General features: G+C 33.7%; 1 protein-coding gene across 3 annotated transcripts; it reads left to right on the forward strand.

Moving 5' to 3' along the window:
* The first annotated feature begins 7,928 nt into the window (after positions 1-7,928).
* LOC142614080 (uncharacterized) lies at positions 7,929-18,765 on the forward strand. Of its 3 annotated transcripts, none has more exons than XM_075786621.1 (8): positions 7,929-8,135; positions 11,528-11,628; positions 11,914-12,027; positions 12,138-12,416; positions 12,531-12,644; positions 16,813-16,885; positions 17,004-17,070; positions 18,488-18,765. In XM_075786621.1, exons 2-7 carry the CDS (start codon positions 11,566-11,568, stop codon positions 17,039-17,041), a joined length of 681 nt encoding a protein of 226 aa, XP_075642736.1. In that variant the 5' UTR covers positions 7,929-8,135; positions 11,528-11,565; the 3' UTR covers positions 17,042-17,070; positions 18,488-18,765. The 3 variants fall into 3 exon arrangements, with proteins under 3 accessions (XP_075642736.1, XP_075642737.1, XP_075642738.1); XM_075786622.1 differs by having other exon boundaries at positions 7,934-8,135; positions 11,540-11,628; XM_075786623.1 differs by lacking the exon at positions 16,813-16,885 and having other exon boundaries at positions 7,947-8,135.
* Positions 18,766-21,785: the final 3,020 nt, after the last annotated feature.

Consider the following 21,785-nt stretch of genomic DNA (forward strand, 5'->3'; position numbering starts at 1 on the left):
TACAACGGCAACCCAATCCCATATTCAATATCCTTCAGCATAGAGTGAACATTAAATACTATGATTGATTGAGAACTATTCTCATTATTAGTGCTATCATGATAACTCTTATCAAACACTAATAATATGATGTTTTACATTTAGCCTCTAAGTAATAATACTAAGAACTCAGCATAGAGGATGTTATAATACTTAGTCTAGTGTATACTATTGTCTAGAATCATGTATAGCCACATTTCATCCCTTTAACAGGCTTATTTTGTAGTACCATGATAAAAACACCCTCCGCATAGAATGCAAAGCTCAAGGCTAAGACAAGGTGCTTCATCAAACCACTATAAACCAGGAAATTCAATCTTGTAGGACTATGAAATAAATACTCTCCGCATGGAATGCTAAGCTCGAAGCAAAGACAAAGTATATATTTCACACTACTATAAACCAACAATGGAGGCCGTGAGATCCAACCCTTGTCTCTCTCTCCCACTAAATATTTTAAATTAAAGGTTTTTAAGATCAAGAACCATAACAATGCTAGACACTACACTATGAAAACATAATCCTAATCTCATTACGAATAAATTTCATAATCCTAGCATTAATATATATAAATATATATAATGTATAATAGCTCATATTACATTAAAACCTATATTATATTATGTAAATATATATAATATAATATACGGATTATTATATGTAATATATGATTATTACATTATATATATAACTTACAGATTGTTAGAATTCTTTAATAAATTATTTGCATATCAACCCATGTATACATCCAAGGAAATTAACATGCAATTATCTTCAAGTTTATAAGATGACCAAGTAGTGCAATAAAGTCCAAGCCATGCAATAAAGTCTAAGCCATGCAATGAAGTCCAAGCCGTGCAAGAACAAGCCAAGCAGTGCATTAACAAAAGTAACGCACATGGCAGTTATTGAAATTCAATAACTATATCCTCTAGGCCATAAACTTCTAGTTGTTTTGCATGGTTCTAATTAAGACATGACTCCTCTTCAAGAACAATATATCCTTGTGAAGACACAGATATATATATATATATATATATATAAGTGAAGCAATTCTCTTCATTATATCCAAATGATGCAATAACTATTAAGACATGGCACCATTACTTTATGATGTAGAAAATTGAAACACCAAGATAACAGTTTTCTTAAATTTTAAAATTCAATCACATGTTTTACAAACATGATATGAAAACTTGGCTCTGATACCAATTGTTGGAAAAACTGGTTTTGTATCTCATACAAAACATACAGCGGAAGCAACAAACATGGATCTATTTCATTCATAATTGATAACATGCACTATGTAAATTTCAGAATTTAAGAACAAGATAGCGTACCTTGGTGTGGTGAAATTCAAAACAAAATATTAGAAGTACTTGGGAACACTTTTAATCTTTACTCCAATTCCACTTTATGCCTAAGAAGTGTGGTCTCTCAATCAGTTTCCAAGGGATAATAATTGAGTGGCTTCACTAATACATACACACCATTTCACACTAATGTCTCACTTTTTTCTTATTTCTTTAATAAAAAATTATGTATATTTCTCTCTTTATAACTAACTGATTATCTAATTGGGCTGGCCTATTGGGCCTTTCCAATTGGGATTTAGTGTGTGGCTTGGAGTGGGACCAAAATGGACCAATAAGACACTAGCTCCAATGAACCTTGGGCTTTTTTGTCAACTCTTGACAAGTCCAAAGTTACCATTAACTAATTTAATACCACTATATAAATATAATTGCACTCTAGACCTTATTAATAAATTATATCCCAAGACTTTATTATACATGCAACCCCTTCATAAAATATTCGTAGTAATACAAAGTCATAAAATATAGACTGACACTTTGAAAATTACTATATCTTAATTCTTGAGTACTCGGTTTAATCCTTTAAGTTATTCATCATATATTTATGAAATCCAATTTTATAAATATATACTTTAGTAACTCCTTACTAAAGTGGTTATGCCTAATACTCTGAAAAACCAAACCCATTAAACTTATCTCAAGGGAATATTTTATATCTTCGTTAAAAGATTATGAATTCCATCTTGAGAATATATGTTCCATCAACACTAAATGTGGCTGTCCAATTTCATCACCAACTACGATCTACAATTCTGAGTTTACAAAGAACTTGTGATTTATATCTTCTGTAACTTTTTACATAAATCACATACTATGCATCTCATGGACTATATGATAATGTCTCAATATTCATGTTACCATTATTTTAGATAATAATAAAACAACTTTATTAAACACAACATTAAGTCATACATAATGTCATACATAGCATCATAAAATAGGATTTAAGGGCACACATCCTAACACCCAAATCTCTTTTTGAGAGAACCTCTTAGGAAACGCGGTCTCTCACACTGTCAGTTGAGTTTGGGGTCCTTTAGCACGTTCTTTCTGCCTTTGATGAACCGTTGTAGTTTTCCTTACTTGATGAAGGCTTCAATTTGCTACTTTAGGTCATAACATTCAGAAGTGTTGTGCCCATGATCTCGGTGGAAATGGCAATACTTATTTCTAGGCCTTTTAATTGGATTTCCCTTTAGCTTGTCTAGCTAAGTCAGCACCGCGTCGTCCCTTATCTGCATGGGGACTTGGTCCATTGGGGTATTTAGTGGCGTGAAGTTGATAGTCCTCCTAAGCGGGGGTCTTGATCTCCTGTCATCCCTTCGATCATTTGTTCGGGCAGATTTTTTTTCCTTTGTCAGGACAAGGATCATCTTGTCTCTCTCTTTTCTTTGGTCTGCCCTCTTAAGCAATCATGGCATCCTCATCATTCATATACTTTGTGACCTTTTATAACATGTCGACCATTTTCTTCAGGTCGTTCTTGTAGGTGGAGAAGAGAAACTCTCCTGACTGGAGTTGTTGGTGAACGCAGTAACCAAAACTTTGTCGTCGGCTTTGTCAATCAAAAGGGCCTCCTTATTGAAACGAGTCACGTATGACCTCAGGCTTTCATCTTCCCATTGCTTAATGTTCAACAGGCTTTGTTGAGGACCTCTTGTACCTCTGTCCCCTGATAAAGTAAGTGACGAAGTGTCCATTCAATTCCTTGAAGGTAGAGATAGTATTGGGTGTTAGTTTGCTGATTCACACCCTTGTTGGTCCCTTGAGTGTAGTGGGGAACTTACTGCACATAATCTCATCCGAACCCCTTTGTAAGTGCATAAGAGTCTTGAATGACTTTAGATGGTTGAGCGGGTCTTGTGACTTATCCTAAGCTTCCACCTGTGGCATCCGGAACTTGGCTGGAAGGGGCAAGGAAGTTTCCTATGCTGTGAAAGGTAATTCCATTTGCTGAACTAACTTGTCCAAGTTGGTGGATCTCATGACGTTCATCATCATGTCTATCTTCTCCTTCGTCATCTGCATGTCATGGGCCATGCACATTGCGCTGATTTCTAATTTTGACGTGCAGTTAGTGTCTTCCTGCCTATCTTTCCTACTGGGGATGTTGCTTTCTTCCTAATCCTCCCTCTCTTGTTGGTTGCCTGTTATGAGGTGACTGCGGTTCTGCTCCTCGTTGTCCCGTCCGTTGCGCTGATGTTCAGGACGTCGCTCATTCCTCTAGATTAGCTGTTGCACCAACTTTTGGTTGCGCTGGGTGAGCTGTTCAAACACCCCTGCCAGGGGTTGCACTTGTCTCTCTAAGGCGTTGGAGGGATTCCCTATCTCCCGATTGATGGTAGCCATTGATTGTGTCTGGACCATGTAACTTTTTGTCTCAAAAGCGATGATATGGCTAATCACTCCTTCCCACAAACACGCCAATTGATGATGCACAAAAATCATCAGTGAGCTGACTGTCCTCGAACGCTCCAATAGGTACCTAAAGAACAAGAAACCAAGAACCAAACAAAAAGCACCGGTAGGGTGCCAGCCAAAGACTCTCTGAAGGTTAAGTTTGTGAATGAGAATTCTCTAAGAACTCTATAGTGAGAAAGCTAAGGATTTTCTTCGTACCTTGGAAAAGAAGAGGCCAATTGTTTATATAGCGATGTGGAGGAGACCTAGATCTCGGGAATACAGGGGTTTTCCTTATAAGGAGGAGGTCGAGTTAATGCCACCAAGATCTTGGGGATACCCTTCATATTGGGAAGGTGAAAGTCGTGTGGTAGGGTCTCTGTGCGTGATGCACAAGATATTTCCATATAAGAACATGCGTGGAGACCATGCAAGGCCATGTGGGATCTGTCGGTGTGCCTCTTCGTCTGTTGATGTGATCTATCTGCTTAGTATGAGAATGTATTTGTTAGCTTAACAAGGGTCTGTCCGCTTAGCCATCAACTTCTGCTAGTGTAGGGTACAAGGTTCTAGACGAGCCTTCTTGAGACTGACAGCTTCTTCAGGGATTGGGGTTGTCAACTTTATCATTGGGATGACATTCTTTGTTGACAAGCTTTATAGTTAAAAGTCCTTTTCTTATTCCAAAAATACCCTTATCATTTATGGTAGCGTACTCCTCGCTGGTTGATGGGTTTTTGTGCATTGCAGTAGTTTGGATTTATGCATTTAACGGTGGTGAGCTGTGCTTCAATTTCGACTGTGTTTGTCACATTTGTGTGCTCTTGATTTTGCTGTTGGTATTGTGATTCTTGTTTGATTTCGTTCTCTCTTGATTACGTTTGTAATTTTGTTGGGCATATGTGGTTATTATGCTTTTGGTTACCGTTTTGACCATGCACAGTATGTAGGCTCCACCACTTTATCAAAAAATTGAGTTTAATTAGTGAGGAGTTTGAATGATGAGAAATGAGAAATGGATACTGAGTTTTGAGTTATGTTCAAACCAACCAGATTGTCCATATTTGCCTATAACAGTGAAATTCATATATTCCTTCTTTCTTTCTTTTTTTAATCAAGATTCATATTTTCCTAGCATTTTAGAATTAGTGCTTCTTGAATGAAAAAATTAAACATAAAGTGATGAAAGAATTAAACATAAAGTGATAAAGAGCACTTAATTGATCTTGACATCACATTTATTATTATTATTATTATTATTTTTGATAAGTTGACATCACATTTATGATTTGCTTGGCACTCATTTTCATTAGTAATAAAAATTGTCAATATCTACTGCCAATGAAAAAAAAAAAAAAAAAAAACTTTCACGTGATTTTTAAATCAGTGTTTCATAAAATAGTTAAACATAAAGATCAAACCACCTGGGCACTAGGTCCAATGTGAGTAGAATCACTTAATCATGCTTCATAATTGGAAAAACGAGCACTGCGGAAATGAACAAAAAAATGAAAACACAAGCATTAAAATTTTTAAAATCAAAATAAAAATTTTGAAACTTATAAGAACATTTACATCAGTATAACTATTTTAATATTTCAATAAATATATAGATAAAAAGATTAAAAAAAAAAACACTCTCAAACAATTTTAGCCAGACCTGACGATTCTTTACACTCGCTACATCATATTATATACTATATAATAAAAGTTGGGTTTAGAAGCCGTGGTTGCGCTGAGTGCCTACACCATATTACAATTTTTTTAAAAAAGATTTTTAGATTTGAAAATAAATAAATAAAAAGTCTAATGCATTTTAAATTGCATCAACGTATACTACATTAAAAAGAGAGATCTAATGCATCTTAAATTGTAGCAACATATACTACACTAAAAAAAGAGGTCTGATGCATCTTGAATTACAACAACATAGACATATTGTAAAAAAAAGCTCTACAAGTGGCTTCACCAAATTGTAGAAATTTTGTTAGATATATATATAATAATTGTGTCAAGTGGTTGAACCAAATTGTAGTAAGTTTTTAGATAAAAAGAAGAAGTTTTTTATTTTATTTTTTTGTATATTATCAACTTCTTTGGATAAAGTAACAATAAGTGTTCTAATAAGCTTTTTCTTCTTCTTCTTTTCTTTAATTTTATAAAGTAACAATTTCACTCTTAGATTACATTAGTTTTTTTTTTTTTTGGATAAAAATCTATCCTACATCATCTATTTCCTAATAATAAAGTAACAAATTTAAAAGTATTATTTTTTTCTTCTCAATTTTTTTTTTTGGATAAAGTAACAAAAAAATAGCTAATATGTATTAACTTTAATGTAAACTAAAAAAAAAATTATAATAACAATCTAATCACATTAACTATTTTTTTGAGATAAAGTAAAAAAAAAAAAAACTAATATGTAATTAACTAAACTTCTTAATTACTTAAACTCATTTTTCTGTTTGTTCACATCAAGTCATCAACTTTTTTACATCTTAAAATTATCTAATATAAAAGTACGGGTATATGTACTGTTTATTTTATTTTTCCCTTTTCCTTGCATACGGTTTCTTGATGTATTCTTTCCTTCTCATTCTTACCTTACCTATAAAACTTGCATGTATGTATTTGCCTTCTTTGTTTGTTTTTTCATAAAATTCCCTTCATTATTAATATTTTCATCAAATTGAATATGTTTTGTGTGCGGGTTGTCTTTTGTTTAAGTTATTTTTGTTAACTTTAATATAATTTATATGCTTATTATGGTCTTCGAAATCATTGGTGTATACAAAAATCTTATTCAATTTTTGAAAGATATGTTTTCCAATATGTGTAGATCCCACAGGTAGCCATGAGACCAAGATTTGAGCACCCAAAACCATGATAATGAACATCACTCCACAAAGAATGAAGACAGAAAATTGATTAAATATAAAAATGGTGATATAAAAACAATGGATATTTAAAGTGATGTGAAATCTCCATGACTTTGCAGCCTCCTCTTTGTTGTCAAATTAATTTAATTTTCATGTGAGTGCCTTTACTTTAACTTTAATTCCAAATTTTTTTAATGTTTAGAAATTTATATTGTTTGTAATTATTGAATTCAAAGTTTCTTTGTATCTATATATTTATGAGTGTGTTATTGTTATAGAGAATTTTGCCTTCAAATTTTTTTTTTGTTTATAAATTTGGGTAGTTTTAATTTGTAAATTTGAGATGATTGCTTGGGGTTAAAGTAAAAATATTAGGTCAATTTTAATCATAATTCATGCAATAGTAGGGTGTTAGATATTGATATTTATTTTATGCTTATTTACATTACTTAACATAAACATCTTAGCATGTTTAGTGTTGATATTAATTTGACACTTTGAGATGAAAGTGCTTCATTATAATAAAATATAAATGTTATTATGCCGGTATGTTATAAGTATTATTTTTTTTCCTCACCCTACTTCACCTTAATTTTTATTTCAACAAGTAAAAATTATGTCTTAGTCTGACTGGGTGTAACATTTCTCTTCAATCATTAATTAGTGTTTTCGAATAAAATTATTCATGTTATAAGTTTATGACCAAAACTGTGCAATGCTCGTTTACTACTAAGAGCTTTTAGAAATTTAAAACTTGCCATAATCTTTAAAATATTTTTACTATTATATTTGTTATTAAATTTAATTATATTATCAAAACATATATATTTTTTTAAATTTATATATAATTCTTTGGGTAAATTGCAAAACTGGCCCTCTAAATTTCTTCAGATTCATTTCAGTTCTCTAACTTTCAAGTTTATTCAATTAAGGCTTTTTCATTAACTTTTGTTATATGTTGTGGTTAATTTTTCAATTATATAAAGTTTCCTTCAAATTTTTTAAATTAAAAAAATTTAGTTAATGATTAAAAAATATTTTCTAGATTTTTTTTTTCAAAAATTTTTAATAAAAGTTAATATAAAGGTCTTAATTGAATAAATCTAAAATTTAAAAAATTAAAATAAACAAAAATAAAATTAGTAGTCTAAAAAAGAAAAAAAAGAAGAAAAAAGAAGAAGAAGAAGTTAGAAGGTTAGTTTTAGGTTTTAGCCGAATCCTTTTACTAATCCGTCCATCGCAAGGTCAAAGCAGCAGGAATAAAAAAAAATCAAACCAAAGTTTTTATTTTTCTCTACTTTCTTTCTTCACTCACTCTCCGCCTCTCTCCCTCGGCTCACTGTAGTCTCTCGAGTTCGCGCCAATTTTAGCAAGAGGAGTGGTCGATCTTCCTAGTGCAGAGAAGGCATCAACCACGGCATAAATTGACCCACATACTCAGGTATGATGTCTCTCTCTCTTCCCTAATTTTATTGATTTTAGCACTGAGGAGATGTTCTGCGAATTGTGTTATGGTTTTTTTTTTTTGATAGAGGTTTGCGCTTGTTGATTGTTATGTGATTCTGAATTTTGGGTTTTGATAATCAGGGAATACTGGGTTGTTGTTCAATTTGGATTTTTTTTATTTTTTATTTATATTATACGGGAATTGTTTGCACATTCCGATTTGATGATGATACTGGATTTCAAGTCTTGTCAATTGTTGAATGTAAAACTAGTTATTGTAATTTTGAATGAGATGAACGTATATGTAACTTTTGTTGAACTATCTTATGTAGCAACCTCATATCGGGATAAGGAGTGGAATCTGTTTGTTATAATATTTAGTGTCATAGCCATAGGTTTGATGTTTCTTGGAGGTGGATTTTCAGTTTAATGTGAGATAAGATTTGAGTTTTCCTGAGGGAAGAGATCTTGGTGCTTTATTTGGAGGCAGGGAACTGAATTTACTGCATTGGTATGTAGAACCATTGTGAATCTGATTGACAGGACCTAAAAGTAGGTGAGTTTGGCAATTGAAGGCTTATTTGGAGGCGTCTATGGAATTTAGGAGTTGAAGACAGAAATCAAACTTTGACACAAGTGTTAGATCATCATTTGTCATTCACATTCTATCATCTGATTTAAGCTAAGCTACACCCCGGGAAATTTAAATTTAATCCTTCGAAATTAGCCCTCCATGTCTATCATGGTTGTAGTAAGCCTTTCTCAACTGTTTTATCTGGTTGCTGAAGGTTACAATAGAAAGTATCTAAAGAGTAAAACATAAAGGCTTGATTATCTATATTTAACATGGGTATTGACTATCATATGCAGATCTTGTTTCATCTTAATGACTAAGTATTATTTGATTTATTTCTTAATTCTTATAGCCTGTACAAAAACAAATTAGACAAAAACCTCAAAGACCATGCTCAAATGAATTCTCAGCCCACTGGATTTCTCTATTTTGCCACAAGCTGCAATTTAGCATCTCGATGCTTCAATAATTGCTGAGAAGTCTTACTCACCAAGGCCAGAAGGTTCTTTAGCAGTTGCTACAGTTGAAATAGGTTTGGAAACAAATTTGTGCAGTATGATGCAAGTTTACAATCAAATACAGGATAGTAAGGGGTCAAATTGGGACACAAAAGACAAAACTGAACAATTTTTGGGACTCTCAGCCAAGATGAACACATTACTTTGTTTTTAGTCTATATGGGGACTCATTTAAGGGTAAGAGTCTCTCCCCTACTAGAAGAGCACTAAATCTGAATAAGGTTTATAAAACAGAAAATTCTTTTTGAGGGGGGTTAGCATAGGCATGAGTAGTGGGTGAGCCTTTTCTTTTATAACAAATTTGCTTCTTGATATCAGTGCTTTAGTTTAAGTAAAAGACATTACTTGGCAGTCTCCAAGATGAAACCAACTCTAAATTTTAAGACAAAAATTGTAATTTTTTTCCACATCAGCATTTGACAAATTCCTCAGTATAACTATAATATAATAAAACCCTACTATTTCGGAGAATCCATAAAATTAAAAACCCAACTGGAAAACCCACTGTGTCTGCTCCAACTCGCCAAGTTTCTTGTTTTATTACTTTTCCCATTTTGTGATTATGAAATATATGACCGTGTTTGGAAAAAAAAAAAGTTCAGAGCTTTAACTGTTCCCAGTGAGAGAACTATTGCAAATAATTGTTTTTAGGAGAAACTGAGGTTTATATGTTTTTTTTCTTATAAATTTTTTTTTCCAGCTTATTCAGCTTATATATACAAGTTTTAAAAGCTTTACTATATTTTTTTAGCCAAATGAATCTATGATAAGTTATCCCAAAAGAGAAAATAGTAATCAATGATAAGTTAATTAAAATGGTGACAGTGATAATGATTTTGGGTAGGATAGAATTGTGGAGAAGAAGATTTTTCTAATTCTCATTATCCTGTTGAGGATCCATAGTTGTCGACCCGATAATTTTGGTACTAAGACTTTGTTGTTGTAGTTAAAGGGGTTTAGTGATAAAGGATTGGAGGTGTATGTGCATACTCAGATGGGGCAGTTGGTTGGATTATTTATTATGATGTGTTATTGGTAGTGTGTAATTGGAATCTTGTGGTTTTGCTTGTTTAAGGTTAAATGGGTGATGCCAAGAGCAGCATGGTTGACTTATTGGCGCGTTGGAAGGGATAATTTGGTGACAAAAGATGGTAGTGTGGAAGATGAATTCTTTATGTTTAATGTGGTGCAACAGGAGATAAAGGAATGGTTGTACTTCTAAGGGAAGAGAGTTATAATAATAATAATAATATTAAAAAAAAATCAAAGCCTTTTTGTTCCTGGTCTATTTGGAATTTTTAGATTCTTTGCGTTTTAGATGTTAATCTTGTGTGCTTTACTTTTAGTATACATCCCATGTGTTGGGTTGCTCCAATTTTTGTGCCTTAATGAAATATGTTATGAAATATATATAAAAAAAAGGTTTCCTCACAAAAGAAAAACCACCAGGGTAGCAAAGGAAGGTCTGGCTCTCATTCATTTCAAGTCTCTGACTTTCCACATTTGAATGCTAAATATTCAGTTTCTTTTTGTGTTTTCCATATTGGCTTTGACTTGTGTGCATCTTGTATGGAATGCAAGAAATTGTATTTGGTTTGTATCTGGGCACTTAAACTGTTCATTATATTCTCCTCAACCATTTTTAGTTGGTGTTTAAAACCTTATGGTGTTTTAGGTACAATGAGTACCATGTCATCTATATAGACACTACTCATTGAAGAGGTTTAGGTTATTGAGGGAGAGAGAATTTACTGAGAAAAAAAGAAGCAAGAGAAAATCTATTGAATCTTCAAGCTAATGAAACAATTGCAATATAAACTTGAGACTCTCTCTCTCTCTCTACACACACACACACACACTAGACTTTAACAGACTATGTGTGCTATATACAATTCTAACTGCATAACAAATCTGACTATAACAGACTAACATCCTCTAACAGATTCTACAACAGACTATAACAAATTTAAGATCTTCCATGTGCTGAATACAGAAACTCCACATGCTGAAATCCCAGACCGAGACTTACTGACTTTCAACCATGTCTTCTTTAAATTACTAGTGTTTTATTTTTGTCAGTTTCTGTACCATGTCTTCTGTGCACAACTAGAGCTACTTTGGTAGCTCAATAGAGGCCCAAGTGGATTTTATTTTCTCATTGGGTTTTGAGTGGTTTCCATGATTTGCTATGTTTTTATTATATAATGTTAAAAAGTTCAAAAAATAAACTTACTTTTTTTTTTTCTTCTTCTTCTTTTGGGTATGGTTTTTGGCCCCATCTCTTCTACTTGATAGTTGTTGGTGCAGAATCTTGGTGCTGTGGACTTTCCATTATGGAGATTAAGACAGATGTAAAAGAAAGCTCTCTCAGTCTGCTGAAGCAAGGAGCTGAAGCTGTGAGTGCAGTTACAATTTGAATTTCAGTTGGTTTTACATATAAACATCCTGTGCAGCAGGAGACAAATGTTTTGTTTTATTTTATTTATTTTTATTTTGGCTGGAAGAATATGGGTTCCCCCCAGGAAGTTCCATGCATTCTCCCATGCTCAATAAAGAATAAAGCTCACTCACAAGTCATAATTATATTGCTTGGTTTTATGCATTTTTATATGAGCCACTAGAAGTGAACTTTGAGCTGCACAGTTTATAATTTTTGTGCTGATCTTGATATTCCTTTTCAGAGAGTTTTTGAGTCAAATTTTGTGGGAAAGAGGTCTGTTATTAAGGAACGTTTCTCCAAGAAGTATAGGCATCCTACTTTGGATTCTAAAATAACTCTTAAGCGCTTAAATGCGGTAAGTTTTTTTTTTGCTGCAAGAATGCCTTCCACCCTTAATTTTATTAATTGATGAATCGATTTGTTGCTTCTTGTCTGATGTCTTGTGTAAATTAATTGTTGAAACAGGAAGCCAGGTGCATGACGAAAGCAAGAAGACTTGGAGTTTCTACTCCAGTGTTGTACTCTGTGGACCCTGTGCTGCACACACTAACATTTGAGTACATAGATGGCCCTTCTGTCAAAGACATACTCCTTGAATTTGGGTCACATGATATAATTGAAGAACGACTGGATGATATTGCTTTACAAATTGGTGATGCAATTGGAAAATTGCATGATGGTGGTCTCATCCATGGTGACTTGACCACTTCAAACATGCTACTCAAGAGTGGTACTAACCAGCTGGTGGGTTTTTTTTTGATGTGTGGGGGTGGAGATTTTTCCATTGTCTTTATCTTAATTTCCATGAGTAAAATTTTTTCTAAATCTGCATTACAGTCCATTAATATATCTTTGTAGGTCCTTATTGACTTTGGTTTGAGCTTTACTTCAACCCTTCCAGAAGATAAAGCTGTTGATTTATATGTGCTTGAACGAGCACTGCTCTCCATGCATTCTTCATGTGGGAATGTGGTAAGCAAAGTGGTTTTCCTTCTCTTATTTTAGTTTTTATTGGGCTTTTAATTATATAGAGAAAATGAAAAAAGAATTGAAACTCAGATTCTTATAAGTGGTTTGGGTGGGAAGCTTGGTGCAAGATTTAATGTTACTATTTAGAAAGCCAAATTGGACTAGGTGGTTTGATTAGTTTGACTGTGAGCCAAATACAAGTTGGTTGGGTAAATAACCAGACTATCCATAAACTTGGTGATACCCACTCAGGCCAGTTGGACCATCTGACCCGCAAAACCATCTGCAGGTTGAGGAACTTTAGGATTGGAGGGGTTTTTTTTTTTTTTTGGACGGGGGTGTGGGCTTTTAAAGGAGTCTCAGTGTGATCAAGTTTGCCTTGATCACTTCCTTGTAGGCCACAGAGAGCAATTTCCACTCCTCCATCGTCGTTGAGGCCTTCTCCATACCATCCTTCTACAGCCTTGCCTTGTACAAGTTCTCTTTGCAAGCTGAAGGTGTGTCATTAGCATTAGCATTAGCATTAGCATTGTTGATTCAATAGCAAGAGAGAGAGAGATTAGATACCAAGTTCTGGAATGGATTTCTTTTTTTTTTTTTTTCTTTTTTTGGTGGGGGGGGGGGGGGGAGGGGGGTGAGGGCATTTCATTCCATGACTGAATGAGTAAAGCTCATTTTTTTCAAAAAGCAAATCATATTTTGCATTGATTTTTTTTATTTGTGTGTATAATGTTGTGTATCATACGGTATATGAACTCTATTATTTTTTTATTATTATCTTTTCAAGAGTATATAAATATACATATAAAAGGTAGTTTTTGTTACAAACTTGGGATGTATTAATGATTTATCTTATCATCAGTTGTGCAATGATATTTAACAAATCTAACACAGTAAATTAAAAATATAATTATCACATCTACATTCAAATTGGTCACACTCAGAAAGTGATAATACATGATTATAATGTAAAATAAAATCTTTTTATTCATGTTCATCATCATGCCTACTCTTCAGCTTCAATCTGAGTCAGTTTTTGTCATATTCATTAGTTCAAATGTTCTCATGCATCTTCTTCTTCATCATCATCAACATTTAATTATTATTCCTAATCAGTAATCATCTTCAAAAAAAAGGTGGAGAGGAATACAATCTGTCAAAAGGATGGAAAGAAAGAAGACAAAAGACCATTTTTTAAAAAGCTGTTGTAGTTTGCATGTTTTAACCCTATTCTCTTTAGATAACTAATTAATAATTATATGTTTTTAGTTTTGGGGCTGAAAATTATCTCGTCTAGTCTCATGAATGCATGGGTCCAAAATAAATTTATGAATCAGACATTATTCACTATTCATGGATACAATAATATGATATGATTCATGTGTCACACATACATGCATAGTTTGGTACATGAGGATCCCTGGTTACACATACCGTGTTATCTATTTATGGATTGATATATATCATATGATACTAACAACAATGGTTAAGCTAATTAGGCAAGGGATGACTTATTTGAGCTCTATCTGGGGGTAGTTGGAATCAATAATTACGTTGGGAGGAGGTGGATTTGTGGATGGAATGTGGGTTGTTGGATCTAAAAGGGGGTGAGGATTGAATTGGTGATTGAGTGACTGAATGAGCTGAGTTAATTGGGTAGCGAGGAGATGGATTTCAAGGATGGAATGTAGGCTGTTGATTGGGTGTTCAGTGGTTCATTGAGGGAAGAAGAGAGGGAGTGGGTGTTCCTTCTGTCTAGCAGTTAAAATGCAGCTGGCAGATATGGGTGTTTTTATTTGTTTGTTTTTGTTTAAATTTTTTTCATGACTCACAGGCAATGTCACAATCTGCACACATGACAAAGGATTCCCTATATGGGATTATATGTTCCATATCATTGCAATTGTTTTTTACTATACTCGGTGTACTTAATGATATATAGTACAAATTTGCTCAAATACACGCATGGCCAAGACAGTATCTATCTAATCTCCATAATAAATTGTGAAAAATAACATCTTGTCTTTAATCAAGGTATACTTCAAAACTTTTTAAGTGAAAATATGCTTGAAAAACTGTTTAAATCCTTAAAATTCTCTCAATATGTTTTTAGGTACTGCCTTAATTTTTTACAAATTTATTATTTTTTAATTAATTATTAAATTTTTTTTGATATCATAATCATAATGGTCCGAATTCCAATCATACCCTGTTATGATCTTAGAAGCCTTAAACCTCTCTGTTGTTCGTATCTTTATATGGTCTGGTTTTTAAACATTGTTTAATATTACTTTTCCTTTTGACACACACACACACACATATTTTAAATACCTTGCTTTGTCATTTTTAGAGCGGTTCAAACAAAATTGCATGTTTAATTACATTTTGAGGTGCTATTTTTAAAGATGATGAGAAGTTGCAATATTCTTGAGAATGAAAACAGCAAACTTCTACGACCATTGGAGTTTCTGCACCCTAATCTTTTTTCTTTCTATATTTTTGCTTATTTTGCATATTATCATTTCTTAGGGACAAGATTTAGATGGAAAGCAACTTATCAAAAAAAAGATTTAGATGGAAAGCAGTGGAAATTACTTAATGTTATTTCTTATTACCAGGAAATGGATTTTGTTGGGAGAAACAAGTTAAGTTTCTAGGAAGTTGTTCTCAAAAAAAGATTCTAGGAAGTTACTTTTATTAGTGTTTATTGCATCATTTTCTTTTTTGAAAAATTATTGACTACAAAACAAAGAATCTCCTAGTTCTGTGTAAATTCTTTTGGTTTCTTCCCCAACCCCCATCCCCCCGGGAGGCAGTGGCGGCTTAATTTTATTATATACATGCTTTCTTTTTTTTTTTTGATAAGTAACGAAAAAAATATATTAGAGAAGAACACAGCTCCGTACATAGGAAATGTACTAAAGAGGCAAAAACATCAGGAAACCAAATTACAATGATCAAGCAAAATAGGAAGGGAAAGACAAGAAAAAGATGGTAAAACTAAACACCATTCAAGAAGAGTAAAAAAGAAAAAAGACTTAAACTCAAGAATGGACCGTTTGTGACCCTCAAAGCTTCTAGAATTCCGTTTTTGCCAGATACACCGCATCAAACAGTGCGGCACCATCCTCCAAATCACTATAGTGTGATGACGCCTGAAATTGCAAGCCCAACAATCCAATAGATCCACTACCCTTTGCGGCATCACCCAACAAATACCAAACAAGCAAAAGACCATACTCCACATCTCATAAGCTATAGGACAGTGAAGGAGGAGATGATCAACAAATTCCCCACACCTTTTACACATATAACACCACTCAAGAACAACAAAGTGCCTTTTCCGAAGATTATCAATAGTAAGAATCTTGCCTAGAGCAGCAGTCCAAGAGAAAAAAGCAACTCGGGGGGAACCTTCGATTGCCATATCATTTTCCAAGGGAAGGGAGTGGCAGTTGGGGGGGGGGGGAAGGGAGTGATAATACCCACTCACCACTCACCACACCTGCTGGCTAGCTTCCAACAAAGCTTGTCAGAACCTACACCCCGCACCTTTGTGGAATAGATCAAAGCCATACACGAATCCAACGAGTGACTCTTGATCATTCACAAAACGGCAAAATTGTAGGTTTCAAAAAATTCTCCCATTTGCATAGCACATAACCTCAAAGACCGAAGCATCCCTTGTCCTACTAATATTGTATAAATCTGGAAACGCCTCCTTAAGAGGACTATCCCCACACCACACATCAACCCAAAACTTCACACGAGTACCATCACCCACATTATACCGAAGGAATTTGGAAAAATTCAGCCAACCGCTTCTAATGGACTTCCACAAACAAACACCATAAGCCCCAGACACAGATTTTGTACACCAACCACCCCAGTCATTCCCATACTTCGCCGCAATGACCCTTCTCCAAAGGGCATCATTCTCCACACCATAACGCCACAACCATTTGGCTAGAAGGGTAGAATTAAACCTTCTCAAGCACCGAATGCCTAGCCCTCCATTCTTCACTGGCCTACAGACCTTCGACCAATTCACTAAATGAAGTTTACGATCGTCACCAATACCATTCCAAAGAAAATTTCTTTGTAATTCCTCCATCCGCTATACATGCTTTCTGAATGGAGATTGACTTCTTCATTGTTATAACTTGGATAGATGGATCGGATACTTGCTGCATATCGGAAGTCCTCAAAGCAGTGGTCATCTACACTGAACAAGCTTGCTCATGGTGTGGCCTTTCCTCCCATTTGTTTGTTTTCTGGTTAATTAGGAACTAGGAATAAGTACTATATTCTGTGTTATTCTTTTTGCATTTGATAGTTGTGAACTTCTGCTATTTATTGCAGTGCGACAAAGAGGACGAAAGCGGACCATGGTTGGATGAAACTTCTTCAAATTTATATCCCCACTAAGGTAAAAGAGAAGGAAGTTCTGATGGGGAGATGAATTTTATGATATAAATTAGCCATGTGTTATATTTATCATAATATTGCACATTTTTACTGTTATTTAAATGAAATGAAAATGCTTTGAATTTCCTACACACATTACCTTTGGAATTAAAAGGGTTGCCATGCACTTGCACAAACATTTCATTTTTTGATTCTGACTGCCAGGAGTATACCATTTTGTATAAGTGGACTTTCCATGGTTGATTAGAAATTTAGCTACTTGTTCTGATATTGATTTGAGATTTTTTGAAAGCTCTAGTTGGTTTGCCCTGTTATCACCACTTTTTGTTTTTAGTTGTTGGTGGAAGGAATCATGCTGTAGTAAATGCAAAACCACCATGGAAAAATTTATTTATCTTCTGATTATATATGATTTTTTGGATATTATCGAAACTCGTTAGGATGAGCACTGCATTAATTTTATAGCTAAAATTTCAATCAAAATTTGGGATTTTTAGTGAGATGAGAAAGTGATGATTCATAGTGTTATGGGATTTGTTGTATTGTTGTTTGTAAGATTATTTAGTATAATAATATGAGTTTCTTTGATTCTTCACTATATAAATTCCATTTGGATGCCAAGAAAGTGCTTGGGAGAAAGGCTGGAAATTATTTTAATATATTTATGTTTATAATTTACATATATATATATATATATATATATATATTTTTTTTTTGTATATTTATCGAATTATTGTAATTATTTTAAAGTCTTTATAGTTCATTTAAGTGATGTGGCATAATTTGATTGGACAATCTAATACCTGTGGCAAGCTTACATGTCACTTAACGTACACATCAGCACATCCATTAACAAAGAGGTTGCCAATAACGTTGGGGGTGTATTTTGCTAAGTAAAAGCAACTACATCAGTTCTTTCATTTTACACATCTATTTTTACACTAAAAACCTACTTTTTTTATTTTACACATCTAATTTTACAAAACACTCACATTAGTTCATCTATTCTACACATCTTTTAATTAAATAATCAATTTCCTCACATTTATTATTATTTCTCTAACTACCGGATATATAAACGCGTCTCTCTCTCTCTCTACCCATTTCTGTTTGTTGCTCTCTCTCTCTCTATACCCATCTCTCCCATGAAAAACTCTCCCTCTCGATCAATTGAAAAACTCTCCCTCTCGATCAATTCTCCGATCTGCTCCGATCCACGAGCTCCGAGCTCTGATCCACGATCCACGAGCTTCGAGCTCTGATCCACGATCCACGAGCTCCGATCCATGAGCCACGAGCCACAAGCTCCGATCCAGTCAAGCACTGATCTGTGTTTGTGTATCTCTATTTTTTTTTTTTTTTTTTTTTGAGCAAGTGTATCTCTGTGTTGATTCTCTATGTTATTTGTCTGTGTGTAGGTGTGTTTGTGTGCATCTGAGGAAAAAGAAGAAGATGAGCAGTTAACTGGGTTTGTTGAGCACGGAGAAGAGAGAGAAAATGAGCAAACGGAAATAAATAAAATAATGGATAAACGAGCTACAGTAACCGTGTAAATATATACGGTTACTGTAGCTCGTGGATGGATTTGTACAATTTTGCATATTTTTACACCTATTGATGTGGGTATTTTTTTGCTCAAAATGTGTAAAATGTATATATATATATATATATATATAGAAGATTTTAAAGGGACTGATGTGGTTGCTGCTTGAGTGCCTTTTGATGATGGCAATATCATTCTCAAGATCTGTGGGCTTTGGCAAAAGTCCCTGACAATTTATAGTGCGTACCCATTTTTGCGCGTGTTGGGTTTTGGTTTTTGCTCTCACAAACATAGTTGTCCGTTCATTTTCTGTTTTGGGTTTTAGATAGTTTGGGTTTAAGGGTAAGTTGTTGGGTGTTATTGGGTTTTATTGCCGTTTAGTCTATACGCTATTTTGCTAAGCAACACCTCCGCGAGTAATGGGATAAAGATAGACACATAAATGGAACCAATAAAGAACTAAAATTCTTAAATTAATCTCAGTACAAACGCGCCAAAAACGCTAGATTTGTACTGGGCTACAACAAAACATGGTGATTTGATTTGAGGCAGTGGGTAGGACTAGTAGATGAGAGAGAGAGAGAGGAGAAGAGTATATTAAAGCTCTATGTATGCTAAAATTTATGGCATATATTTGTAAAAATAGAATTATTTTTTAAAAATAAGTTTTGTATATGGTCATGCTAATAATTGTGACTGAGGAAGGACCTAATCATGAAAATTATCGAATGCACCAAACTAACAAATCGAGCAAACAATAACAAACGAATTCCTTGCCTTTTTATTTTCAAGCTTATTTATCTGGTTGATTATGCTTCTAGCTCACTCATAAAAAGCCCCGCATTTTGTATTCCGCGGGGTCCTCTTAATATAACTGGCATTGATGTGCAACTTCGTTTTTGAGTACTTGTAACGAGTTTAGAACTCTTTAATATGTAATTCTTTGGCAAGAAGATATAAAGAATTTCGATAGATAAATATTTGTTTTTAAAGCTACCCTAGTATTCGAGCCCTCCAAATTAGCAATCACCAAGCCCACTCTCTTGTACCTCCTCTGCAGAGCCCTTCCAAGGCAGTAGGTTTATTTCTCTATTTTCATCTAATTTTTTTTTTTTTTTTTTTTTTTTGTGGTTTTTGGAAAAAAATAAGGAAGAAATTAAGGAATTGAGGGAATAAAAAATGCCAAAATAGAACTAAAACAACAAATGAATGAGCTGAGGGACAAAGTGATGCACAAACAAGAAATCAGTCAAGTGAGTGAGGAGCTCAAGCTAAAGGGAAGAGATAAACTAGCTAAGGGAGGAAGTTAAACAGTTTAGGGAGGCAACAAAGACATGCTCAATTTTATCTTGAGGAAATTACACTTTACTACTCTAAACTATATTCGCAATTACACTTTGCACCCTAAATTTTTCGAATGCACGTTTTGCATCCTAAACTATGATCATTGTTACACTTTGCATCCCAACATAAAGTTTGCCGTTAAGTAAAATGGGAAAATATGTCATAATATGAAAAGACCTAATTGCTCATCTTCTTAATCCCTTACAAACAAATGAGAAATTACATTTTACCACTATAAACTATGTTCTTTATTACACTTTGCACCCTAAACTTTAAATTTTCATCCAAGTTAACGGTAAACTTAATGTTGAGGTGCAAAGTGTAATAATGTTCATAGTTTAAGGTGCAAAACGTGCATTCAAAAAACATTTATGGTACAAAGTGTATTATGGTGTATAGTTTAGGGTGGTAACATGTAATTTTTCCTTTTATCTTTTTAAGTTTTAACTACAGTTGGAACCTAAGATACAAGACGTTGGGGGTATGACAATGAATGAATGAATTAATATTTAACTTTAGGTATATTTTATAATTTGTGTTTATTTTAAAGTGTTTTTTTTTTCAAAAGCAAACAATCATTAAAATTCAAATGAATGATGCCTAACCAATCCTTAAACAATATTCTTAATACTCACATATCAATTGTCATAAGTTAAGAAATTATATATAGGGTAAATTGCAAGTTACACTCATAAAATTTGAGAGTATTTTGATTTTGCACTTTAAAATTTCAGAATTTGGAATTTACCCCCTAAAATTTGGGGGTTTGGATTTTACATCCTGACATTTTAAAATTTGGATTTTAACCCCTAAAGTTTTGGGAGGAGATTCTAAGCTTTTGCCCTTATTGACCAAAAGATTAAGCAAAATGTTCTTATTTCAAAACTATATAGGTGCATGCCCTTGTTTCGATACTTGACCACTGTAAAATCGAGTTACTTATGGAACTTGACTATTATAAAGCTGAGTTTTGGGCAGGTTGTTGCCACACTAGATCCCCATCGTGGCTTTTGGGCAATTAAATATTCCAGCTGTACTGTTCAGAACTCGGCACTGACGAAATCAAGTTATATGCAGAATAAAATGGAATTTTGAATGTAACGTCTCCAAAATAGTTTGTCTCCCTCAGTCCAATTAGTATCCACCATTGTCTCCCTCAGTCCGTTCTGTCTCCCTCAGTCTGTTCAAAAGACCCTTTCCAAGTTCAACCTGTCTTCAAGTTCTCTTCTTTCTACCCATAGGCCGAAGGTCAACCCAAACCCACACCAGCAACTCTCACCATAACCCTTGCCATAGCCAAAGCTCAACCCAATCCATCTTCAGAGTTAAAGGATTAGAAACGCATTAAGGTAATTTCTAAATTCCATGTTCAATTTTTTTTTTTTTTTTTTTTTTTTGTGTTTGCATTTAATTTGAGTTAGGTTTGGCTTGTGCATTTAATTTGACTTAAGTTTGGGTTGTGCATGTACTCTGATTTGAGTTTGGCTTCTTGATTTTTCTTTATTAGATTTTTCTCTATTCATTATTGTTGTTGTTTTAGCTTTGTTGGGTTTGGTTTTGAACTGGGTTTTGATGCATTTCCTTGTGTGACTATGATATTTTTGGTATTACTACTTGTTTTTTTGTGATGCTTGAAGTTTTTTTTTTGTTGGTGGGGGGGGGGGGGGGGTGTTGTTTTAATGGGTCGTTTTGTTTCTCAATAAATTGGTCATTGGAAAAAGAAAGACCCCATTTTGTTTGTTTTGGTGTTAGGAGGTTCTTAAAGATTAGGTGAAAAAGTAAAAGGAAAGAACTTTACAACATAGCACTTTGATCTTCTGTATTAGAAA

The sequence above is a fragment of the Castanea sativa genome, chromosome 10 (assembly GCF_040712315.1).
Source record: "Castanea sativa cultivar Marrone di Chiusa Pesio chromosome 10, ASM4071231v1".
NCBI lineage: Eukaryota > Viridiplantae > Streptophyta > Magnoliopsida > Fagales > Fagaceae > Castanea > Castanea sativa.

What these genes read in the sequence shown, in the direction of transcription:
- LOC142614080 (XM_075786621.1), top strand. Translation starts at nt 11,566, where the DNA reads ATGGAGATTAAGACAGATGTAAAAGAAAGCTCTCTCAGTCTGCTGAAG. An exon ending in CTCTTAAGCGCTTAAATGCG is followed by an intron (nt 12,028 to 12,137) that starts GTAAGTTTTTTT and finishes TTGTTGAAACAG; the next exon opens with GAAGCCAGGTGCATGACGAA. An exon ending in ATTCTTCATGTGGGAATGTG is followed by an intron (nt 12,645 to 16,812) that starts GTAAGCAAAGTG and finishes TAACTTGGATAG; the next exon opens with ATGGATCGGATACTTGCTGC.